Below are 27,335 nucleotides of genomic sequence, written 5' to 3'. Positions count from 1 at the left end.
CAAACACACACTCACACCAACACTTCCGCACCTCCACACAACATCACCAACACCTCCAAAAACACAACCAAACATCACCTCCACAAACACAACCAACACCTCCACACACCATCACCAACACTACCACGAACAAAACCACACACCAACAATTCCACACCTCCACACCACACACCACAACTATGTTCTCACAACCACACACAACCACAAATAACCACAAACCAACTACACAACCACACAACTATACAACCTCCACACACCACACACTACACACCACACACCACACACCACACATCCACACAACCACAAACGACCAACATCACGTACAACATCACTATGCAACATCACAGTAACCACCAACATCACAACTAATATTTGGCCAACCACCATCAGCAATATTCGACCAATCCACCACTTGCAGTCTTCTTCATCATCACATTAACCACCAACATCACAGCATCAATAATGATCTCACCAAAATCGTAAAAACCAAAATCACAAAACCTGCAAAATCCAACTCCCGTTGACAACTAGCCAAAAACCTTTTTCATATCAAAATAACCACCAGGATTACAACATAAGTAATGCTTTCACCAAATTCACAAAACAAACCATCACCACATCACAAATAAAGAAAATCGTAAAAACCAATATGACCAAAATTGCAAATGCCAATACCACTGCACAACCACCGGAAAATTATCGACCGAATGGAGCTCAAAACAACTAAAATAATCTCAAAATCAAAATGCCACAATAGGTAATGGTAGAGAATACCGTGGGCCAAAGGAGAGCAAAGGAACCGAACAAAACCAAGGAACGGAGGGGATAGGGAGAGGAAAAGACTGGAAAACCCTTGCCAACGACACCACGAATCAGAGAGGAGGAGAGTCGGGATGTTACATTTAGGGAAAAATCTTTAGAGTGGGACACGAGAGTGAGGAGCTCGCAAGAGAGGGGAGAGCGGGACACCTCTCGGGGCAGTGCAGTAAAAAGCCGAACGAAAAAGAAAGACGAAATGAGGGCCGCGGGGTCGATATCGCCGCCTGCGTTTTATCAAAAATTATTAAAACATATGTTGCGACGCAGTTACCAAAGGCAATAGATTACATTTTCGGGCTATACCGTTCAAAAAACGCGGTGCCAAACGGACCCTTAAAATTAATGTTATTCTCTCTTTTATATTAAACAAGTTGGCTCGAGCTCGTAGACTTAAGATTGAGCTTGATAAAATTAATCAAGCTCAAGTCGAGGGTGGCTTGAGCTCGACTTGACTCGTTTACATTCCTACTCTTAACTAAATGATGATGATAATGACACAACCAATACAAGATTCTAGATGACAGTCCTATAGAAGTGCCACTTTTGTTGTGGATAAATACTTGAAGTTGTTCCAAGATCTATGACCACCATTGTTCAACAGAATTGAATGTACGATAAAAGTGGAAAATTGTTTAATACGTATAAATAATATAGTAGATAGGATGACATGCCCGGATTAAAGGAGCTTACCACTCATACTATTTTATAATGGATAAAGTAGAAATGTGTCGGCATGGACAGTGTTAGAACATGTTAGAGGACGTATGTGATGATAAATTGGGAGGATTTTGTTAAACTGTTTAGAGAGTAGTTTGTGCCTCTATCTTGACGAAGTTATAAGAAGAAAAAACAAACCTATAGTGCATAGCAGATTTCACTATTATATCGTGTTATGCATCAGAGTTGGTATCGACTACAGTAGAGAAGTGATATATATTCTTTTCAAAATTCATGGATCCTATCAAGCAGTCATTGGTGCCTCTGAGGATTTATAACTTTTCAGTGCTAGTGAAGAGGGTCAGAAGAGTAGAAATGCATTTTCAAATCACTCAAAATCATAAGAAATTACACACGAAAAAGAGTGTTGATGAAAACAACATATGACTCAATCAAATGGATACAATGAAAAGATGTCTGAGTTTAATTTTGGATGATTTAGTAGTTATACGAATTAAAATATCATAGAATCCTGTGCCAAATGCAGGGTCGCCCCAACCCATATTAATGATGACGTTAGCCTAGGCATATTGATACTGCCCTTCATTCAGTCGGAAGACTTCTGAGGGGCAATAATTAAGTGGATCTTATTTACATATGCCTGCAGGTGGGCAAAGGGTGATAGCGTAATCTGCTTCAGCTTCTACCCGAAGATAGCAATGTCAAAATGTTCAGACTCATGTTAATGCTCTTAGTCGTAGAGATTTTGAAGCATCTTTTGCTGTGGATAATGATGTTAAAAATGTCTGATCAAGTATGTTTATGGCCAATAGTATATTAAAATGTTATTTTATCTGAAAAATTTTGCTGTAGTAAGTTATTATTGTTTTTCATCAATATTCATTTTGTATGATTTTCTAATAATTACTAAAAACGCTTAGAAATACTTTTTTTTTGTAATATAGTGATAGATGATTCATGCAAGACAAATGTAATGAGTTATGATATGTAAATTCAATGAATAAATTTTTATTAGCGAGCAAGATTGTATAGCTTGATGAAATGCTAACTATTACTCATTATTAAGAGGGGAGATGAAGACAAAGGGGCACAATCTCAATGTGATCTCAAGGAAAGTGGAAAATATAGGGATAGGGAGAAAGGACAAAAGAGTACGAAGTTGATAGTACTGATGCTTGTCATGAGCGGCGAATATCTTTAGGAGAGTTGATGTTGAGCCAATCTCTTGCTAAGTCAAATTTGTGTGGCCTCGAGGCTGCATTTAGTCGTGTGGAAGGCAAACAAATAGATGAGGGCATACATGTCTTCAAGTAAGCACATGCCAGTTCAATGATCGAACATTAAGCTGGGAATGATGAAGCTGGAATTTTATGGTAAATTTTGTTTAACTTTAAAATTGCTGATTTGAATGGAACACATTAGGAAATTGAGAAATTTAGGATAATAACATTTTTGATATAGATAAAATGATCTTTTTAAAGTCATTATGTAATGATAAATATTTATTTAGAAAGTAAATAATAAAAGAGATTCAATTATTTAATAGATAAAAAAATAGTAAACAATAAGATATTAAAGTTTTATTGAAACTTAAAGTATTCTTAATAATCGTCAAAATAAAATGAGTAGATTTTGTGGTCGGGTTGTAATAATGGATGATCAAGTCATTAAAACAAGTGAACCTCTTAGATAACTTAGGTATATTATTCAAATTGATGGTGATATAGATTGGGTTGTTATTAGCAGAATTCAAGTTGAATGACTGAGCTAGAAGAATGTATCAGGTCTATTGTGTGATAGAAAAGTAATGCTTAAACTTAAAGGAAAATATTTAAGATAGTGGTGAGACCTACAATTTATGACGTAGAATGTTGGTCTGTAAAAGAGAAGCATAAAATTATGTGTTGTTGAGATAAAATGCTCAAATGGATGAGTGGCTTTACACTTAAGAGACAAAATGTGAAATGAATATATTCGTGAAAGGGTTCAAGTAGCTTCAGTGGCTAATAAGATTATAGAGAGTCGCCTTAGACGGTTTGGTCATAGTAAATTTTGACCATCTAATGACACCCAATTAGGAGAGTAGATGTTTTGGATTTATGTTAAGAAAGGTAGAGGTAGACCTAAAAAACCTGGAGTTTGCTGTATAAAAAATGTTCTTAATTTATTGGAATTAATTGAACACATGACACTCAATAGGACATAATAGAAGGACTTGTTGTATTCGTCGAAATAAAATAGGATTGTTATGTTAAAAAACAAAATTTTCTAAATGATGAAACATAATAATTAGCACACTCATATGTATGTAGATGATAATTGAAAATTACAATTAAACTAAGAGTATGATTATAATTAATAAAACTTAATAGTACAATTGTAATAATTTATCAACAATTGGGATAATAATTGGCATAATATTAAATATTTTTTGAGATAAATTAAATAAGATTTATACTAAATAAGAAAATACTGTGAAGAAAAATTTAATACAAGTTGAATATATTGATAAAAGTTTTATATTAATAGTCATAGTTAAAGTGACATGAATATTTAAAATAAAGGATTTCAATCTATAATTAAAATATTAGTTAATCATAGTTAATAATATGATTAAAATTTATGTTTTATATATGTTATAGACGTCAAATTCTTGGAGATAAAATCTAGAGGTGTAAGAAGGTTGAAAGCAAGTCAACTAGTATGAGTTGCGTATTTATGTTTCTAGCTCTGATAATATTATTATTTATTTTAGATAAAATAAATTTAATGTTAATGATACTTGTTAAATTATTTGTCACTGCAAATTTATGATTTTCCTGTTTTGTTGAACAATTGGTCATATATTGAACGAATAACACACACACACACACACACACACACACAAGCACTCTCAACATGTTTTCATCTATTATTATATATATTGATTATTATGTGAGTAGATTATGCAAAAATATAAATGAAATTATCTATATAGTCTGCTTATATGTGTCTCATTGATCTACGGAGTTTACCCTTTTATAAAAATTATCCTTTGAGAATTCTTCACATCTTGTTGTTCTTTTGTTCAATATATGCTATTTTTCATCCTCGCATATTTTTTTCATCCTCATTTTCACTTTCATCTTTTGATGAAGATGATGCAATAACTTCGAAAAAAAGGTCACTTGAGAAGGGGAACTTTAAAATGAAATATGGAAAATGAGCAAACTAAGAGCAAATAATAAGAATAATATCAAATATTAAAAAATAATTAAATATTTATATTTTACCTCTCAATAACTTTCTCTTTCTGTAGCTATTTCATCTCATCTTGTATTTCTTGTTGCTTATATCTAACTCATATATTATTGTTACAACATAAATTTTATTCTTTTATAAGTCAATCATGCATGCATTTTTCAATTCCTTCGCAAATGAAATTTTTTATATAGTGTTCTTGATGTGTTTGATTGATCGATGGAGTTCTCTCTTTGTGGTACTAGCTGTGGACACTAAGGTACTTGTATACATAAATTTAAAACTGATATTGATATTGGCATACTTTAATTATTACAATTTAGATGTTTCTCTTGTGATAGACTTATATAAAATAATATACCGATGGAAATGATAGTACGGTGTAATGAAATTTTTTGGCTAATCATATTTGAAAAACGAACTATCAATTGAATTTATACTGATATACTGTGTTAGACTACCATGCATATTGCTTTCTATTACTGCTATTTTATTGTAATATAGATGTTTTTAGTTATTTACTGAATAGTTGATAACCCACGGGAATTTAATTTAATATTTTTCGGGTTTAAGTTTCGAGATTAAAAATTAGCAACAAAAGAGAGAATGTTTATAGAAAACACAATCAGGCTAGAGAAAGATAATTTCATTCACAACTGTTTTACTTTTAAGTTAATTAAGCTCTTTACTTAATTGCTCTTATGATTTATTTGGATGATTTTTTGTTAGTGGTATAAATTAAAATTTAGATTATTTTCATCGTTTGACCATTTTCTTACATCTTAGAAATTCCAACCTTCAAACTGAGTCATTAAACTTGGTCATTAGCTGATTAGCTTAGCAAATGAGCTGTTCGAAGCTGTTTGTCGATTTTTATATAAAAAAATGTTTTCAAATCACTAATTTTGAACAAGACAGAAGTTGAGCACTCTCGTTTTGGTGTTGATTGTGTTTTTAGAAGCCAAAATCAAGATTTATTTTGGGCAGCTTACTTTCGTTGCTAAAATCTATTTCTGCAACCATAATTTCTTTTATGCTGTCCAGCTTTTCCAAGATAAAATTTTAAAAAATCTGTGAAAAAGTTCACATCCATATGGAAACTACTGTTTGTTTCCTTTTTTTTCCTACCACAAAAGCAATCAAAAGTTGCCCCCCAAATGAAGTCTTAATCTCTTGTAAACATTTTACTCCATTTTGCGAAAGGATTCTTTTGGTTTAAACTTCTCTAGAGTTATAAATCTTGATGCTGAAAGTTTACTTACAAGTTTAATGTTCCAAAATCATTTGAAGTTTACTTTTTAAGTAGACTAGGGTCCCTGTTTAATTGATTCAATGTTAAGTGATTTCTAGTTGACTTGATTTTGACAGATTTTAAGAATAACTGAAAGTTCTGATGTATGTAAAATGAATTATGTCATGCAAAGATGATCTAGGATTGAGGCAAATGTTGTTGGTTTTAGCTTTTTGTAATTAAATTGCACATTATGTAATTAAAATGCTCATAATCATTTGACTTCAATGGCAGCATCTCTTGTATATTATCTTTAACTGCATCATGAAAATTAAATTTGAATTCATTTTGCATGTTCATCGGTAAATTGAAGACCGATGATATTGTTTATTAGCAATTTCTGAGAATATTAAAGTTCTGTAGCAATGTACACGCTTCCTATAACCAATATATGTAAGGTTAGCTATATTGTCTTTGATCTTGACCTTGTCAAATGTACACTTCCTATGACAAATATATTCTTTGTATTGCGTGGATCTTTTGACTTTATACTATGCCACCATTAAAGATTTTTTTCTATTTTATAGTAAACTTAAATTCGGGTAATTTTGGCATCTATTTTTCAGGCTCTAGTAAAACTTGGTTTCTCGCTTGACTCTCCTGCCTTTTTCACCGTCTGTGAGGTAATTTTCTTATGCTTTTCCCTTCACCGCTTTAAGGAACGGATATTCATATGTTCATATTACTTTTTGTATAAAATGATGGATGGGACTCCATTTGTTTTTGCGGGAAGCAGACAGTAACGAGCTGGAGAATAATATAAAGCTTAATAAAGTAATTAAGTTTATTTTAAGGGCCTTTGCATTTTTTGTTTCAGCAAATTGGCACCAACATGGTTTGGGGCTTTGCTAAAACTGAAGAAGGTTTATATTATCAAACCTCCACCCCACTTATTTTTAATATAACTGATTATGTAAGCTGTAATCAATCATTTAAGGCTTGTATTATTCAAAAAAAACTAAAAAAAAAAAAAACCAAGCACTGTCCAAATAAAATCAAGACTAACGAAATTAAACAGAACATAAACCACATTATGTACATTGTTATCAAATTGATAACCAAATTGAACTTTTATGTTTAGTCAATACTAGGAACTATCCAAATAAAAGCAATTCCTATTTTAGTTTCTATTTTCAACTTAATTGTTGATTTTGGGGCAAGACGTGTTGTAACAGGCCAAACTCTCACCCATCGTGATATTGCCCGCTTTGGTCTAATGGCCTCACGGTTTTGCCTTGTTGATGTAACTTCCTAGGATGTCACCCATCCTAGGAGTTTCTCTCATGCGAACACGCTTAACATTGGTGTTTTTGACGAAACTCCAACTATTACACCAAAATGTACCTCGATGTTTAAGTGTTCTGCTTCAGTCTACTTAAGGGGTTTCACAATCTCCCCCACTTAAGTATCTAACTTCTTCGTCAATGCTCTATACCCAGAATCATCTATCAGACATATATGATTCTAGAGGTGACCTATACAGATTTAAGAGGTGGCTCCCACCAGGTAGTAATTTATCCCATTCATGCGACTCCCATGACATAACACATTATTTTGTATGAGAATCAGTTTCTATCTTTCGGCTGGTGTAATGCTCTGTTACCATTTGTAACAACCCAAAATCTCACCCATCGAGATACCGTCAGCTCTGGCTTAGTGACCTCATGTTTTTGCCCCGTCGGTATAACTACCCAGACAGTCACCCAACCTAGGAGTTCTCCCATGTGAGCACACTTCTATTTAGATTTTTTGATGAAACACTTACCATTACACCAAAAGACATCTCGATGTTTAAGAGTTCAGCTTCAATCTACTTGAGGGGTTTCACACATGCGGCCTATGTATTGTTGAAATATCTGTAAATAGATAGTGAATTAGGATATTCCATTAAATGTTATCTTTTCCATTTTTACATTTTTGATACTAAACACTAAAGAATTTTTTTCCACGTGTTTTACTTGAGCAATTTCTTTACTAGTACTTTGTGGGCATAATTTTAAGGTTGGTCATGCATGGTCAACATGGATGCGAGCGGCCTTTGAACTTAGACACCTCATCTTCAAATAATTAGGATGTTCCATTAAATGTTATCTTTTCCATTTTTACATTCGTGTTACTAAACACTAATGAATTTTTTTCCCATGTTTTAGTCAAGCAATTTCTTTATTAGTACTTTCTGGGCATAATTTTAAGTTGTTCGGGCATAGTCAACATGGATGCGAGTGGCCTTTGAACTATTGTTGTACACACCAATGCCTACCTATTTAATAAAAATAGCTTTCCTAGTCCTAGTTTTTCTCACCACAAAACAAATCCTAAATGTTCTACTCTTTGGGAAAATTAAATTGACCACCTTCTGGTTAGCTTGCTAGTGTCCGTGACGATAGTTTTTTTCGATGACACCACATGTAATTTGTTTGTTTGCAGAAGTGCCACGAGGCATGTTTGCTCAAGTATCAAGAATTTGGTTGCCCCTTTAACTAGGATTCATCATATGAGCGTTAGGCTTGGTTAAAGAGTACCATAGATGATGCTAAGTGCCAAAGTTAATGGACTAATGCATGTTTCAGCCTGCTTGAGCAATGAAAGAAATGCTTGTTGGGTTGCACAATGAATATAAACGTGAAGGTTTAAAGCGGTTGAGATGACTGGAAATGGATACATTGGAGATGAGACTATTTGGTTATTGTTAATAGTAGGACAAATTAGGATAAAAACAGGTTATTGGGGCTTAAAAGTGGAGGAAATGGAGAAAAGTGGTTGAGCCGGGCTTTAGGTGGAGATTCCAAGAGAGTTGCTATTAGATAATGAGTAGAAATATGACATACTAAATATTAAGGAATGAGGTTTAGGCTAAAAAATGAGTTTTTAATTAGACTATATTAATTAGATAATGATATGAGAACAGTAATGTTATTTACCTTGAAATGGCTAAGCAAAAAGTAAAGTACAACAACTCAAGATGAGATGCAAAATATTTATTTGAATCATTTATGTAACGCTTGATATTATATAATTTTATGGCGTTATAATCCCATGAGTCATATCGAGCAGAGGAGAGTCGTATCTGGAGGAGTTATACCGATCAGGAGGAACTTTTAAGAAGAAAGGGAAGGAAATCGGTTAGGCAACTGAAGGATTGATGGATTAGTTGGGTGTGTGATTTTCGAATGACTCGAGAGAGGAGACAAGGCGGTCGAAGGCCAGGGTTGTCTTGACGCGCATAATACTGACGATGGGAAGAAGATAGACCTTGTGTGCTTGCGGCAAAGATCGTCGTCTGGCGAACCAAATTGAGTAGATGATCGGGTTTGGGTTCGATGGACTGCGTCAACGAGTTACGGTGTGCAAAGCAGGTGAAGGCAGACGATTCCTGGTGTGTTGAATCAAATGAAGAAGAAGACAAAAGACTTTTGGTCGTTCTATACATGTACATAACGAAAGCTCGTGCCCTAACCAATCATAGGAAGAAGTGTCGAGCAGCTCTGGTGCGAAGGAGAAGGAATGAAACTGATCAAAGGAAGAAAAAAGAGAGGAAGGAGCTCTCGTGTGTGCGGGTTGGAGTCGGATCGCACGTGTAGAGAAAGAAGGTCCCACATGTGTGTTAGGGATTTTGACCGAGAAATGAAAAGGTGAGTTTTAATACTTTTTAATGAAGTTAATAAGAATTTTATAAGTAGATACAGACACACAGACGCACACACACACACGCGCGCGCGCCCACACACACACACACACACACACACACACACACACACACACATATATATATCTTGACCTGGTTTCTGCTCCATTGCTCATGCTCGATCTTTTTTTGTTTTCTTCTGTTTCGTGCATCATCCTCGCGGCTCGTCTTCTGCGGTGTCGTGCACGTTTCCATGAGAGTGCATCCGTGCGGCAGGCTGAATGGCTCGCGATCGAGGCTCATCTTCTGCGGCGTCGTGCACGTCTCTGCTGGATCATCTGCAGGCTGAAGGGTCCGCAAGTCTTTAGCGGCGTCCTTTCGCTAGTTTCGATGCTGAAATTTTTGCGAGTCTTCCGCGTCTGCATGCTGAAGGATCGATGTTTGTTTTGATGGCGCTTACTCCTTCTGTTGAACCTAACAATCATCTAGTGAAGTCTATTGTTGTCTTTCTCTCAAGCTATAAGGAATGTCATGACGGTACATGTGACTGCTCTTTTCTTAAGAAGACAAGTAGGAAGGGTGGGAAAACATCACTCTTTTTCTCTGATGTAGAAATTTTAACCATAATTGAGAAATTCAAGTTCATTCTTATTGAAAAGTTTCAGTGGGGGCCCCACCTATGGAAGTTATCAAAAAGTGTTTTGACGATCTCAAACTTGTAGGCAAGTTAAAAGTGAGAATTTAATGGGAGACATGTGTTGATTCAGTTAACCGTGGTTGAAGACTACACTCAAATTTTTTCTAAAAAATATCTTATTATTGCAGAAAAATTAATGAAGTTACTCAAGTGGCCTCTTGATTTTGACCCAAATCACGAGTCTTCTACTGTACCGGTATGATTTAATTTACCTGGTCTCAAGTTATATTTTTTTAATCATCAAGTTCTCTACTCTATTGGGGCCATATTTGGGGATCTTATGAAGCTAGATCTACCCTCCTTCAATCTAACTAGGTCTTCTGTGGCCAGAATACTTGTGGAAAGGGATATTACTTTACCTGATATTATTGAAGTCTGACTGGGTACAACTCATAATAGATATTAACAACAAATTGTCATGAAACATAGAATTTTTTATTATACCCACTGTAAGATGTTTGGGCATACCCTTGATAAATGTCACAAACTCCATCCTAATTTGAAATCTAAAGCTCAAGTAAATAAGGATGAGTCTAACCCCACTGCTTTGGACACATTTGCTCAACCTGTGGAGGAAATTACCACATGACAGGATTTTGTGTCTGATTTAATTGCCCCTGTGGATCCCCCTGCCAATATTGTTTCTGTTTCTGCAATTGATGTGATGCTGGATGGCTCTGCTGGGCAACCTACACCTTCAAACCTTATTGGTAACATTACTGAAGGACCCTTACCTACAAAGGATAGTGTTCAGACTGATAGTCATGAGAGCCTTGTAGCTCCTCTTCTTCAGGAAGTATCTGGTGCAGAGGCGATGACTCATACTTCACATACACTGGAACCTATTGTGGTTACAACGGTTGACAATATTTCTACTACTGTTTTACCACCTCATTCGAATGAGAAAGACGATCAATTTTCAGATGAGGAATGACAAGTTTACACATCTAGGAGTAAAAAGAATGAAGACCTACTTGAGCTCAAAAATCTAATGATTGATACTTTAGGTAATGGTACGCACCTCACCAATTTGTTAGCTGACTCCATTTCGAGAACCAGAGGCAGAGGCAAGACTAAATTAAGTCGTCCCTAATTATATGTATATTTTCTATTTTTGGGAATTTTGTGTGCGTTGTACCGTATGGGTTGGGTGCCTTTTTTTGGGCCCACTCATACAACTTGCTTTATCCTTTTTTTTAAATATATTAGGAGGCTCTGCTAGGGTTTCGCCTCATGGCGAACCCTAGCGTATGTTGCAGTGATTTCTTGCATCGTCACGTTCGAAGGCTTCATGACTTGACTTCTTATGTTTCTTCTTCCGTCATCTTGCTCGTCTGTTTCGTAGCGCTTCGTCATGCTGCTCGTCTGTTTCGTAGCGCTTCGTCATGCTGCGTCTGCCACACCGTGTCGTCCTTCGTCACCGTTTGAAGGGCAATTTTTGGGCGTGGACTCGTCTCGTCCTTATTCGTGATCGAAGCAGAAAGGTTCGCATCTTTTCGTTTTGGCTGCTCATTGAAGGACGTTTGCACCTTTCGTCCTCTGCTCGACTTTAAAGGGATTTCTGTTGACCCTCCTTCGGCATTTGCTCTTTCTTTCACTGTAACTTCACTGTTCCTACGCCGTGCCTCCTTCAATTTGTGATGGCTTCAGACAGAATGTATCTTGCTACCCTTACGGGTGTCCACGCCTCAGGTACTCTTTAATCGTGCTTTTTCCCTCCTTCGTTTGCATTGGCAGAGGACATTGTTGACCTCATTTTTAGTGAGGTCTTAGTTTCCTACTCCCAGAATCCCAAATCTAACCTTAGGAGTTCCTTGTTGACCATCTTAGCAGACTAGTAATGGAGCCCACCTCCCGTAGAACTTTAAACCACTTCTTGACTCATTTTTGTGAAGAACTCGCATGAGTGGTTCCAAGCACTCAACTTCTAGTTGCAAGGGCTAAAGACCAACATGTAGAGGGTCCAAAAATGAGTTCCTATAGGATCAAACAGCCTTAGGTGAGTCCTTTGTGACTCGATTACTCGCGAACGCCGCAATTCACACACTCACTGCACCACACATGACTTTGACTTGAATCGACTTGCCTATTGGCGAACTCGTCCAGACGACCCCTGATGACGAAACGGACCGCGATGATGAGTCCTGAACGTCAACTTTAGCTAGGAAGGACACTTGTATTGCTAGGGTTACGTGCGCACACAAATGACACGGAAATCGATGCATTTTTTTAGCAGGCCCGAGCTCAACTTAGGTTCAACTCGAGTTTGACTTGGGTTGGATATGGGCTGAACACGGGCTAATTGACTTAGCTTATATGATTTTGAATTTCAAAATTTAAATTTCAAATTTATCATTTAATCCCCCCATTAAGCTTTTCCATTTAAGCTGGTTGCCTGAAAGGAAATTATTCAATTTTCCGTCAATGCTTCGCGTAACGACTCTGAAATTTTCGGCTATACAGTTCAATTCGCCCCGTTTTGCTCTTCGGTTGCTCCCGCTCGATTGCGCTCCCACTCCCGCTCGCCTTCTCCCCCTCTCTGCACTGTGCCTCTTCCTCTCGCCCGATTCCTTCCTTCGGCACTAGAGTCCCCCGCTCGACTCCTCATCCCCCGCCCCGAAGCCGCAGACCCCGCCTCCTCTCTTCCTCAAATCCCTCCTCCCGCCCGGTTCGCCTCCCCCGCTCGCCTTTTCCCTCTCCCGAGCTTTCTCTGCTTGATCCCGCCCAACAGAAAGGGACAAGGCGCTCGACCCTTTGCTATGCCGAAAACCTTCGCTCCGCTTTCTCTTCCTTCTCACGCCGAACAATCGCTTGACGCTGCTCCTCCCTGAACCGAAGGTTGCGCTCCCTCGATCCCACTCCTCCGCTTGCCTGCTCTCTTCTGCGACTCAACGCTGCGAACCGAGCTCCCATCTCTCGCTCACCTCTGCTCGTCTCAGCTCCTTTGATCGGCACCGAAGAAACCCAACTCCCTCTTTCTCTCTCGATCGCAGCTCTAACTGAAGCTTTCCGAAGCTCGCTCCTGCTGTGCCTTCTCTCGCGCGACGAGAATTGCTCGTCCAGCAGCCCTTACCAACCAAATTTCCAATTTCCTTCACCTACGGCAAACCTCCCTACTCGATTATCTTCGGGCCTCCACCGAAGAGATTTTAGGAAGGTGAATTCTAAACCATTCTTTTTTTATCGAATTGCAAACAATGATCCCTTTTGTTTGTCTCTGATGTGTGGATTATGTGATTTAAGATTGAATGCCTACTTGATTTATTTCTGGATTTATGAAGGATCTTAGCTCTTCTTTAGAGTTATTGTTTGGATCCATAAAGTTTTATATCCCTCAAATGTGCTTAGAATTTTGTTAAGCATGCTTTGCCTAGGTTTCTAAAGAGTAAGTTATGTCAATTTAGAGTGCTTTATGATTGGTTGTTTCAGTAAGCTTATCATTCGTGGCAATTTATCTTGTGTGTTTTGATTATCCATTATTCTCTTAATTGCACTAGCCATGTTTACTTGCTTTTATCTAGGAATCATCTGATATGCTAGTGTTACAATAAGCTTGTGTGGGCATGGGGAAATGGAATCGTTCTTCATTTAATTCAAGCTAATGTTTAATAGTTGTTAAAATCGTGGGCTTGCTTACGTCAACCATAAATTATTGAATGTGAACTTTTTCCGAAATGAGTCTTTCTTCTACTATTATTCCAATATTCTTTACTGGAACCTGCTGATTTTTTTAGAAGGATTCACATACGTACCATATAATTCTCATGGATTTACATTTCTAGCACCTTAAGTTTTAATCCCTCTGCATACACATCTTTGCGCACACGTGCTAGAAGCCGTATCGATGTTGTTTTTACATGCACAAAAGATTTGGGTGGTATAAATGTAAAAATTGAAGTCTAGTTTGGAGATATGTTAATACAAAGGAATTGTGGGGTATGCTTGCAATTTTTTGTTCGATTCTTCTTGGCCGGTTGATCGGTATTATCGTTGTTTTGAAGAAGGATTGGGATGTCGTTCTAGCTTGTTATTCTTATTGTTTTGCCTCGACTCTCTTACTGTTTGGACATTATGTATTGCTGGTTTCGAAGGCTTTATATGCCACCCGAGTGCTGATTCATCTATTGTTTTGAGGGACTTTTCTTGCTGTTTTAATGTTGTTTGGTGGGTAATTAAATGCATGGTTTTCGGGACTGTTAAGGGGCTTGTTTTGCTGCACTTTATTTGGTCCGCTTGGTGGCTTGTGGGTTGCACTTTTTGGTTCAATTTTGTGGCTTTTGGGCTGCACTTTTCTGAGTCTCTTGTGGCTTTTGGATCTTATTTTTTTTATGCTGAATTGGAAGACTTTTGGGCCGATCAAAGCACTGCCTTGGGACAAACTTAAGCACTCTTCTCGGGAGTCTAATTAATTACACTTGTTGAAAGATTTTAGACGCTTTTAAGTTGATTTACTTGCTATTTCCCCATTGGATTTGTTAGTTTTGGAAGTGGGTTAACCTTCTCTTTTCGTTTGTTTTGTTATTTTTGTTAAATTGTCAAGTTAAAAAAATGTGAATTCCTGATTTAATTACTTGGAAGACACTTAGAAATATTTGAAAATTAGTTGAAAAATACTTAATTGAGGGTAGAATGCCTAAAGCACTTTAAGCATAAGTTAAAGTGTAGGCTTTCTAGATTTTAGGAGCACACCCTAGGTGAGAGCCCATCCACCTAATTCTCAACATAGGTTTCTAGGTTTTGGGAGCATACCCCAGGTGAGAGTCCATTCACCTAATTCTCAACATAGTCTTCCTAGATTTTAGAAACATACCCTAGGTGAGAATCTATCCACCTAATTTTCAAATAAATAATGATACTTGTCACTTGACCCTGATTCACAAACTGATTAAGACACTAGACATAAGGATGCACCGATACGTAATTCATGCTTCCTTAATTAAATCAACAGTGAAATTCCCAAAATGACTTAACCTACAGTAAAACCCAGTGCACCGGGATTTGAATTTGGATATTACACTTAAATTCTTCTGGCAATTGGGGAAATTTGTTAACGCCACATATGGATCATCGGACTAGGATAAGTCTAGGGTCTAAGTGGCGAGAGCGATGACGACATTGCTTATGTGTGCTTAAACGAGAGATACGAAGTGAGATTATTAGAATAGTATCTCCTACCTCAAGGATCTTTAATAAGAGAGAGGGAAGAATCCATGATACTATTCGCCGATTTTTTGTGGGATCGTTGCCCCCGACACTCTTATGTTGTCAGTAGTTCTAGCACGATTAGAGTGACTAGCCTATGGACTATATGACTTTACAAAATATTTACAAAAATAAAAACAAAAAAAAATTTCATTTTGTATGTTAAAAAGAACTCTGCATAAAAAAGGCTTGAACAAAAACTTTTGCATGAGAATTTTCCTATGAAAATTTATAAATGTCCACGACTGGTCACTTTGATTGAGGTTAAGGACCGTTAGATTGAAGTTAAAGACTTTTTTCTGTAGATTGTCGGGCTGACAACTCTTGTTTAAGATCGGGAAGCACACAACCCAGCTCTGAGCCCCCATTTTTACCAATGTCTTTATGCCCAATCCTGATCTTTCATATGTGACTAAGGGTTTCTTTTGCTTATTATTTCTACAACTCATTTTTCTGACTTTCGCGCTAGATTTTCTGCCTTGTTTATTTTTCTTGCGAGTTTATTTAAATCTGTTGTAAGTCATATTCCGCTTGCAATATTAATCACGCAACAGTAGCAGATGCTCAAGTACGCTTTTACAGTTTATTCACATCATGTTACTTTACTGCATTTTACTTTTCAAAGTATATTTTATTTACCTGTGATTTGTTTATTCTGCATGCAAAACCAAAGTCGAAAGAAAACAAAATCAAACTTTGACGTCAAAACTGAGAAATATAAATTACCAATCTCAAACATTTAAACCCTGAAGTCATCAGTACAACAGGAGCTTGAAGCCAACTTTGTGGGCAACACGAAGAGGAGCTTGGATCTCTTCCTAGCATAATAACAATCAATAGGACTTCGAGGTAGTTTGCCCAGCGCGACGTAAATCCTCACTCTCTTTTTTTTAGGCTTATGTACAACTATGTTGTGCAGCGTAAGTCGTAACCCGCATTAGGTTCCGAGGTTGTCGCGTGACACGACGTAAACTCTTTTATCTCTGCAGGCTATTTGCATAATCTGGTATTATGCAAATGAATGTCCCAAATAATAAAATTGACAGGATTGAACAATTGAATAACATCTTCTCCAAAACACAACCATACAGTAGGATAGTCTAGGAAGTCACTGAGGCTTCTCCTCAGGATCTGTGACATCCCGTACCTGTTCCTTTCTTTGAACTCCTGAAATAACTGTTCATATTTGAGCCACTCCTATTTTCCTTTCCACGTCCTACCGTGAAAACCTAAACTTTGAAATTTTGAAGACTAGTACCTCTAATTATTATCGAGAGTTTTCTCAAGTGACCTCAGTCATTTGAGATGTAATTAACTATAGATTAACTATTTGAGATGTAATTAACTATAGAGGTTTGCCTCTATAGGGAACTTGAAACCCAGATAAAATAAACCCTATTTAATCTTTGTATTAGATAAGGGAAACTTGTCGGTCATAAATAAAAGGTTCGCAGACCAAACAAATGTCACAAATCTCTTAGTTTGCAGGATTGAGTCTATTGCCAAGGTCTACACTTATCTTTCGGGAGGGTGTAATATTCGCATTATTGAACACGATTATGCAAACTATTGGATGAATGAGATCCATTTGGTCTCATTTTTCAAAAATTAAACATACTACTTTCAAAACCTGAACTATATACTTATTATATTAAATTAAATTTTAAAATTTTTTTTTCGTATCCATATTTTCAAATAATCATAAAAAAAAGTTAACCAACAGATATCAAGAGACCTGGTAGGAAGAATGAGAAACAAGTCATCTTTTTTATGGAAGCAGAATATAATCAGCTTGCTTTCTCTTGTCGTCTGAATTTGGTCAGAAAATTCCTTTATGACCATCCCAAAATGGAGTTTATTCGTATGAAATTTGAGCTTATGCACCTTGTTGAGGACTGAAAAATTGAACTTTTAGATGGAAACATTCTTAGTCAACTTAATAATGAAGATGATTACATACGATTATTTGCTAGAAGATTAATCAAAATTAATAAGAGAGCAATGAAGATCTTGAAATGGTCGGTGGATTTTGATCCACAGATGGAACCACCAATCATTCCGGTTTGGATTCACCTCCCTAACCTGAAATTTCATTAGTTTACTCAAGAAGTGTTGTACTCTATTGTCTTAGCCTATGGTAAGCCAGTCAGAAAGATTCATAGATTTAATTTTTCTTGTCCCTTTGAAGCCAGGGTACTTGTTGAAAGGGACATCACTTCAATCGCTTCTGAGAAGATTTGGTTAGACTCACAATACCATGGATATTGACAAAAGGTTGTGATTGAGCATTTCATTTTGTATTGCTCGAATTGTCGTATGTTCGACCACTCCATTTCTCAATGTCACCATCTACACCCCATTTAAGACCAAAGAAGCAAAGTGCTCAGCCAGAGACAGAGATTTCCCCTCTTGATCTGCTTCAAGTTATTGACACTATTGATCATCAGAAGGATACTCCTAAAGATGTCACTATCCTTGCAGGCAATATGTCAACCATTCAGCCTCCACACAATGCTCATGATGTAGGTCCCCCGATTCCTCCCATGGAACCTCTATTTGTGGGGGCAGGGGAGACATTTCATGTTTCACCTGCCCTAGAACCTATATTGATGTAACGAGTGATAATATTTCTACTGCGTTTCTACCGCCCTATCAGATTGAGCAAGTTGTTACTGTTAGTCAGGCGCATGGGGCTCATGATGTGCAACAACTTACACTTGTCCGACAAGCTTTAAACCAATCCACTGATCAGATGAGTCAATCTTCGGATGATGAATGATGTTTATACATCCAGGAAGAAGAAGAAGAAGAATGGAGGCCTACTACCAAACTTGATAGATGATACATTGGTTGTTTCGGTTAGTGACAACAAACTTGACCATTTGTTAGTTGGCTTCGTCCTAGAACCAGAGGCAGAAGCAAGGCTAAATTGGATCATTCACAAGCTAACTAAATCTGCAAGTGTTGGCACACTTTTGGTGCACAGTTTCTATGTCTACATTTTAATCTTGTTTTTTAGGTATACATGTATTTCCTACGTGTGTGTTGTATGCCGGGTTGTTAGCATGTCAATTAGGGCCCTTTCATCCTACCTATTTATATCTTTCCTTTTATTAATATATTTGCCTTTGGCCTTTTCTAAAAAGAAATATATATTATTTAAATGTTAAATTTAACCACATATGAAATCAGGATTGAAACTTTTAAATCTCGAATTAGGAGTTAGAGGTCAATATTTGTGCAAAAAGTTCAAGATAATTGAGGTAAATGTTAGGATTTATTTATTTTAATTAATAAATCTAATATACATATTATGCAATAAAATATTAATAATAAATTTAATTAAACATGATTTAATTTGCACAAGTTCAGTTTAGAAGGAAAAGAAGAATGTTGCGGTATTAAAGGTGAGTACTAATGTTTTTATGCTATAATAATTTTTTTTCTTCTAGACCAAGTGCATCTAATATTGCGGTAATTAGTTATATTGAAATCATATTGGAGGAATGATGTATCTTCAACGTTATTTAAATTAACATAGATATTGAATGTTATACAAGTGTATTGTTTGATATGCAAATAATAATGAAATAATCATTATTAGGTTTGTCATTTTTATAGTATGTTTGCATTTGCATGTTTGACTATGGTGAAATTTACTCTTTTATGTTACTAGCAGGGGAACATTACAGTAACTGTGTAAGTAAATGGAAAATGGTATTAATATAGAAATACCTTGACTGATATAATTTTTAGACGGTGCTCGTATGATGATTATACATATATTAAATAATATAGAGATGCTATCGATATATTAAAATACCTTGAATATTATGAAATATAGTAATTGGTCATATTTATAAGCTATCAAATATTTTCTACTAATTTATTAAAAATCTTAACTGACATACATGTCGTTTTCTTTTTTCCGTTTTACTATAGTCTTGAAGTGCAAGTATTAAACTGCTTTGTTAAACTCCTTGTTTTTTCAAACTAACATTTAAGGTTTAATTTGTTGATTAAAGAATGAACAATAAAAGTGTAAATATTTATAGAGGATGCAAACAACCTGACCTAAGGTAAATTTATAACAACTTTAATTTTTAATTTATGGTGGCTCTTTCATTATTAAAATATTAGTCATAAAAAATGAATATAGAAAAAATTAATTTTCACAGTTCGACTGTCCGTTCTCGTCTTGATAATTTGCACCACATTTTAGCTTTTCCATCCAACACAAAGTAGATAAATATACTCTTCTTTCATCCAGACAAACCATGTTATTTAGTTTATTTTATATCCTTATCAACTAGTTTTTTGTTTCAACTGAATCTTCAGTTTTCTTGAAAAAAGGTAGATGCTGATCTTGAAATATCTTCAAGTACTTTTCCACAACAATATTCTCACCCACTTGGCTGCAGTCTAGAGTCCTGAATCAATTAAATCAAGTTCACAATCATCTGGGTCAGGATATTTGTATTCACATTTATAGCAAGTATCAGTTCTCGAAGTACCGTAATCACTTGTACTAAGTGTGAAAAACAACATAAAGGTGAATGTTTGATGGACTCATACATGTTATTGATGTCACCAGCCTAGTCGTATAGTGAAATAATATCCATCACTTGGTTAGAAAACCTCAGAAGAGCAGAAATTAGTAGAAGCTCCTTCACAATTGACTAAAGATGGGCAAAGAAGGATAGAGTCTATAACTTTAGCTATTACTCAAGGTCAACCAAGACAACCAATTTGACCACGAGTTTATGCCCTTACACTTGAAAAGCTTGAAGAACATGTTGCTGATTAATTTATTTGCTATTACAGAGAATATATGTTATTTTAGTAATGTTGCTTTATTTTTGATGTGATGTTATCATTGTGATGTTATCTTATTTCAGTTGATGGTGGAATGTAGTTGAGTTATATTGTGGTAAACCTTTATTTTTCTATTTTCACTTTTTATCTTAATAAATGATATCTAGACTTACTAATGGAAATTTATGAATAGGTCATGTTTTTCTTGCAATGATTTGAGGCTTGGGATAGGCTTATAAAGTTCGAGGATGAATTTTTTATAATTGGGGAAGACTGTAGCACTCGATCTTATAAAATGTAATAGCGTTATAATCCGAAGAGTCTTATCGAGCAGAGTAGAGCCATATCTAGAGAATTCATATCGAGGAAGATGACATTTTAAGAAGAATTGAAAGGAGATTAGGAAAGGCAAATGAAGGATCAAAGGATTTCCCATGTGCATGATATTCGAATGGCTCGAGAGAGTTGATGAGGTGTTCAAATGCCAGGGTTGTCTTGGTGCGTGCAGTAGTGATGATGGGAAAAAATTAGAACTGTTGTGCTTGCAGTAGAGAGATCATCATCATCTTGGGAACCAAATTGAGTTGATTATCTAGTTTGGGTTTGAAGGACTGCGTTGATGAGTTACGGTGTGGGAAGGAGGTGAGGGCAAACAATTCTTGGTGTGTGGAATAGAAAGAAGAAGATAAAAGAATTTACGTGAGTCCTCTGCGCGTGCAGAAAAACACGATGTGCTCATGCCCTAGCCATTTGAAGGAAAAGCGTTGAGTTGCTCTAGTGCTAAGAGAAGAAGGAATGAAGCCGATTGAAGGAATAAAGAACACAAGAATGAGCTCTCGTGCATACATTTTAGGAGCTAGATTTGTGTGCAGAGGAGGAAGAGGTCCCAAATGCATGTTAGGGCTTTCGACCTAGAAATATTAAGGCGAGTTTTATATAATAAAATTATATATATATATATATATATATACATACATACATTTATACATTTTAAGTTATTTAATAAAATTAATATATTAGTAAATGCCCCTTCATAATATTTGATTGGGACTTCATTTGAGCCTTTTGATGTTCATGAAAGTTTTCAAGCACTCGGAGAAGATGAAATAATGATTATTTGGTTTGCCAGACAATTATTTGATGTCATATGAACTTTATTGGATTATTGTAAGAGCTTATTCATTTTTAATAAGTCAATTTATATATTTTTTTTTGAAAGCTCAAAAAAGCTAATATATTAAATAGAAAGAAAGATACAGATACAATATGTGGGAGGACCCAAGCATGACACCCTGCCCACAAAAAAAATCACAAATGGTTCCAAAACTAGAAAAAAAATAGAAAAATACATTATATACTAGAATAAAAAGCCTAGCAACGCTGAAATACATAGTATTAGGTGGCTCAAGAGAGACCCAATTTTGTCTTGCCTCTGCCTCTAGTTCTAGGGTATGAGCGAGCTATTAAGCTGGTAAGATGATTGCTATTGCCAGTAGTAACCAATGTATCATCCAATATGTTCCCGAGATGGAGTCGACCTCCATTCTTCTTCTTCCTCCTAGAATAAACCTGTCATTTCTCTTCCGAAGAATCAATCTCATGGGGTGGTAGAACTGAAGCAGAAGGATTACCAACCGTATTACCCACAATAGGTTCTAGTATATGTGAAGTATGAGTTGACTCTACACCGGATACTTTCTGAAGAAGTGAAGCTATGAGGCTCTCCTAATTATCATTCTGAACACTATCATTTTTAGGTAATAATCCATAAGTATTATTTTTTATGGGGTTTGAAGGTGTCAGCATCACATCACTCGAAGTAACAGTAATAACAGTGTTATGGAGGGGTTCCTCAGGGGCAATAGACACCATCTGTCTAGTAGTATCCTCTTCAGGTGAAACTAAAATATCCAGAGTTGTGGGGGTTATACCCACCTTATTCACTTGAACCTTAGATTTCAAATTTGGATGAAACTTGTGGCATTTATCAAAGACATGACCAAACATCTTACAGTGGGTACAATATGGGGGTTTGTGCTCCATGACGATTTGTTGTAAATAACCATTATGGGTTGTGCCCAACCAAACTTCAGTAACATCAGGTAAAGCAATAGCCCTTTCCACAAGTATTCTGGCCACTGAGGGTTTGGTTAGGTTGAAAGTAGACATATCTAGTTTCAAAGGATCCCCAAGAATGACCCCAATAGAGTAGAGAACCTGATGGTGAAAAAAATGCAACTTGAGACCATGTAAACTAAATCATACCGGTACAGTGGGAGTTTCATGATTTGGGTCGAAATCAGGAGACCACTTGAGTAGATTCATAGGTTTACCAATAATGTTAAGACATTTTTTTGGAGAAAATCCGAGTCTAGTCTTCAGACACGGTTAACTGAATCAAAACATGTCTCCCATCCATGAGTCTCACTTTCCATTTTCCTGCTAATTTGAGGTCATCAAAACTTTTCCTAATAACCTCTATAGGTGGGTGTCCCCGCTGAACCTTCCCAATGAGAGCAAACTTGAATTTGTCAGTCAAGGTTGAAATTTCTGACTGAGAAAAAGAGTGCTGCTTTCCCACTTTTTCTGCTTACATTCTTAATGAAGGAGCAGACATCTGTACCATCACGATTCTCTTTATAACTTGAAGGGAATACAACCACCATCTCTCCCTGAGAATTACCCACAACGTGGGCAAATGAGGTTTTGTCAGGTTCACCACCCGAAGAAGGAAGCTCCATCCAGAAGCTTTGCAAATCGGGCAGAGGGTCGAAGAGGTCAGGGCGCTGCCGCAGACAGGAACCGCAGAAAGTCGAAACCTCAGTTCGACAAAGTCGCTCGACGATGCCGCAGAAAGCCGCAGGCGTCGAACAGAAAGCCGCAGATGCGAATTGTCGGGCGCAGACGCGAACGACTGTGATGCAAACTGTAGGGCACAGACGCGAACGACTTTATCCTATCTTCCCGCGCGCGATCCCTTTTTTTTCTACTTCGGCACTCGGCTGGGGCTAAAAGCATGGAGATAAGCCGATTCGATACTGTCCTGACTCGACAATCTCCCATAGGGAAAAACCCAAAAAGAACAGTCGGTCACCAACTATGTACATATATATATATACATACATATATATATAATTTAAATCATATAATAGAATGTCTCACTATGCTCGTGTTTCGCTCTGCTAGGGTTTCGCCTCATGAACCCTAGCGTATGCTAAACAGATTTCTCGTGTCATCTATCGTTTTCGTCGTCGAAGCTGGTGCTCGCATCGTCGTGTTGTCGCGTTTCAGGCGGCAGAGCTGTGCTTCGCGTTCATCGAGTCATCTCGCCATGCTGCGGTCTGGCGACAGAGCTGTTCGTGCTTCGTGTTCGTGCGGGCCTTGCGCTCTAGCGTCAGCTCGAGACTGCTGAGCCAGGTCTAATCCAGTGGTCTGCTGCTTCTTTGTAGTGTCTTGACTGCCTTCTGCCGTTCTTCATGGCAGCTTTTCATTCCTCTCTTGGGACTAAACCTACTCCGGAGGTGGGCAAACCCTCCTATGCTATAGTGGTTCATAAACGCAGCTCCCCTTTCTACCTCGCAGATTGTGTGACATTTCCGCAGATTTACCATGATTCTGTTGCAGGAAAGGACGATTGCAATCTAATCAAAAAGTTGAGAAAAAGGCGGACAAACCAGCAATTTTCTTCTCTGACGCTAAAATTTCAACTCATGCAGAAAAATAAAAATTTACACTAGTTAGAAAGTTTCAATTAGGTTGCCCTAAGATGAAGATCATCAGGAACGTTTTTGAAGATTTCAAACTGATTGGGGATTGACAGGTGGGTCATTTCAACGGAAGACATGCTATGTTACAGCTGAGCATAGAAGATGATTACACGAGGATTTTCCAAAAAAAATTCATCACAATTGAGGGCAAACATATGAAATTGCTCAAATGGACCCCTAATTTTGATCCCAGTCTGGAAATTGCTCAAATGGACCCCTAATTTTGATCCCAGTCAAGAACCCTCAATTGCATCTATCTGGTGCTCATTACATGAACTCAAGCTTCATTTCTTTGACCTACATACCTAATATGCAATTGAGACTATCCTTAGAAAATCTTTGCAGGTAGACTTACTTACAATTCATTTCTCAAGGCCCTCTATTGGAAGGATTTTGAATGAACGAGATATTACACTATCAGATATAGAAGAAGTTTGGCGTGGATCTGCTCACAATGGTTATTGACAAAAAAATATTATGGAACAAAAACCTTACTACTGCAAGCACTGCAAGATGTTTGAACACCTCGCAGGAAAAATGTTTCAGATTGCACCCACAGTTGAGAACCAATAGTCAAAAGCAGGAACACACTATTAATGCACCCCGTGTGCCTGAACGCGCTTCCACCAAAATTGATGATAGCCAACCTGAAGAGGGAATCACCACAAGACAGGAGTTGGTATCTGCCCCTAGGATCTCTTCTCTTACCATACTACAACGGATAATGTTCGAACTAAAAATCAGGATAGTCCTGCAGCCCTTTCAGGAAACGTCAGGTGCATAGGTAACAATTCACACCTCACATACACTGGAACCTATCGCGGTGGCAACGAATGTCTTTCCTTCTATTGCGGTTCTAACATCAAATCAGACCGAGGATGACATGAGTCAGTCTTCAGATGAAGAATGACAGGTTTACACTTCTCGGCGGAAGAAGACGCCTGGGGGCACACTTCAACTTGAAAACTTAATGGACGATACTCTCGTTACTCCTGACAATGATCCGACTCTTGAAAGTTTATTATCTGGTTTCGCTCCTAAAACTAGAGGAAGAGGCATGACTAAACTGGCTCGTCCCTAGCTACTTGTTTTCTGCATGTTTTAAATTTATTTTACATTTTATTGAGTTTATTTGTATCTTTTTGTTGGAGCATTACTGTACTTGTATTGTATGGGTAGGGTGCCTCTTTTGGGCTCTTTTCATATAACCTTTATGTATTCTTTATATTTCAATAAAATCAGCCCTTGGACTTTTCAAAAAAAAAATATATATTATTTAAATACTGAATTTGAATTTATGTGTATTTGAAATCAAGATCAAATATTAAGGTCTGAATTAGGGGTTAGAGGTCAATATTTGTTTAAAAAGATTGAGATAACTGAGACAAATATTAGGATTTGTTTATTTGAATTAATGAGTCTAATATACATAGTGTGACTAAATATTAATAATAGGTTTAATTAAATAGGATTTAAATTGTAAATGTTCAGTTTGGGGGGAAAAGTTGCGATATTAAAGATTAATAATAGGTTTAGAAATATTTTTGCTTCTTCTAAACCAGATACATATACTGTCTAATTATTTTGAAATCACTACAAACTCATGATTTCTGATCCTATTGAATTTTTGCTCATATTGCAGGAATAGTGTACTCAGTTTTGTTTAAATTATCATAGATATTGAATGTTACATAAATATATTAACTCATATGCAAATGAGAATGAAATAATCATTGTTATATAGTATTTTTCATTGTATGCTTGTGTGCGTTTGATTGATTATGATCGAGTTAACTTATTCATGGTATTAGGCGTGGAATGCTAAGGTACTCGTGCACATGAATGAAAAAAAGATATTGATATTTAAGTACCTTAGCTGGTGCGATTTTTAAACGGTGCTTCTATGGCGATTGTACATATATAAAATGATATATAGATATCATCAATATAGTAAAACACCTTAAAAATTATAAAATGTCATAGCTGATCATATTTATAAACTATCAAATATATTATACTGATTTATTAAAAGTTTAATTGACATGCATTTTGTTTTCATTTTCATTGTGTAATTGTAGTTTAGGAGTGTGAGTATTAACCAGTTTTGGTTAACTTACTGTTGAAACTAAAATTTCTGGTTTAATTTGTTGGTTGAAGGATGAATAATGGAAGATATAATCTTTATAAAAGATGCAACAAAACTCGACCTAAAGTAAATTTATAATTGCTTTAATTTTAATTTTTTGTTGCCTCTTTTATTATTAAAATGTTATAGAAAATGAATATAGAAAAAACTAATTTCCACTCTTACTCCGTCTATTTTCTTCTTAGTTAATTCCGAGCCCCGGGCCAGGTCGTGACGGTCTAGCTTCATGCCAGTGAAAAAATGTGAGTGGTGAGATTTTTTTTTATTTCCTCATTTTCTACTGTAAAGAATATGATCCCCTTCTCACTAGAGAACTGATATTTTGAATTTTCTAATCATAATCAGAAATCTGTTATGAAAAATAATTGTGATTTTGTTAAAAAATTTGATAATGTTAATGCACTTCAAGAACCAAAGAAATATTTTTGGTGATAATATCCGTAGTTGATGAAGTGATCAATACATAGGTGTTAGTAGAGACATGAACATTAGCGATATCTCCTGAAGTGAATCGGTTCATGGCTCTAGGTATTGGGAATATATCTGAACAGATGAGGGGGCGACATCCATCAGAGAGATAGGAGGCTTTTTATTAGCATACGGTGGAATGTCCTGTTACTAAAATTTAGGATTTCTTGCATTGAAACGTGCCTTGCAATATTCAAAGATTATGTGCCCAAAAATTTACCTACTGTCAATATTTAGACATGGAGACCCGACACACTCATTGTAAAAAAAGAGCTGTATCGTCTAATCCACCAAGTCTCTAGCCATAGAGGGTTTATTAAAACGAGCCATCGAAGCATCCACCTATAAGGCTTTTCAAAAATAGTGGCCAATGAGAATTTGAAATATTTATTGAACTATTGCAGAAGAAGCCATAGAAATGAAACCAAAAAAGAGTGAAGGGAAGTTTCATGGAGCATTCAAAATGGGGGAAGTATTTTAATATGCACATCGGGAGGCTAATAGGATGTGAATGCCAGGAGGAGAGTCTAAAATAATATGCACTAAATAAGTCTTATAATGACATTTCGAAAGTTGATGAGCCTAAC

The 27,335-nt window shown here is 36.4% G+C and overlaps 1 protein-coding gene across 4 annotated transcripts in view; it reads left to right on the top strand.

Annotated features, from left to right (window-relative positions):
- The window catches only part of LOC110036335 (peflin-like), a 107,307-nt gene that overhangs the window by 46,451 nt on the left and 33,521 nt on the right, over positions 1-27,335 (top strand). For 3 of the 4 annotated variants that reach the window (XM_020740756.1, XM_020740753.1, XM_020740754.1), the window contains exon 7: positions 6,595-6,651. The exons of the other annotated variant lie outside the window; for it this stretch is intronic. In XM_020740756.1, coding sequence (XP_020596415.1) covers positions 6,595-6,651 — 57 coding nt within the window. The remainder of the gene's footprint in view (positions 1-6,594; positions 6,652-27,335) is intronic. 4 annotated transcript variants of the gene reach the window in all.

The sequence above is a fragment of the Phalaenopsis equestris genome, unplaced genomic scaffold (genome assembly GCF_001263595.1).
Source record: "Phalaenopsis equestris unplaced genomic scaffold, ASM126359v1 Scaffold205261, whole genome shotgun sequence".
NCBI classification, from domain to species: Eukaryota; Viridiplantae; Streptophyta; class Magnoliopsida; order Asparagales; family Orchidaceae; genus Phalaenopsis; species Phalaenopsis equestris.
The sequence above is the reverse complement of the archived record's forward strand: the minus strand, read 5'-3'. Positions and strand labels throughout refer to the sequence as shown.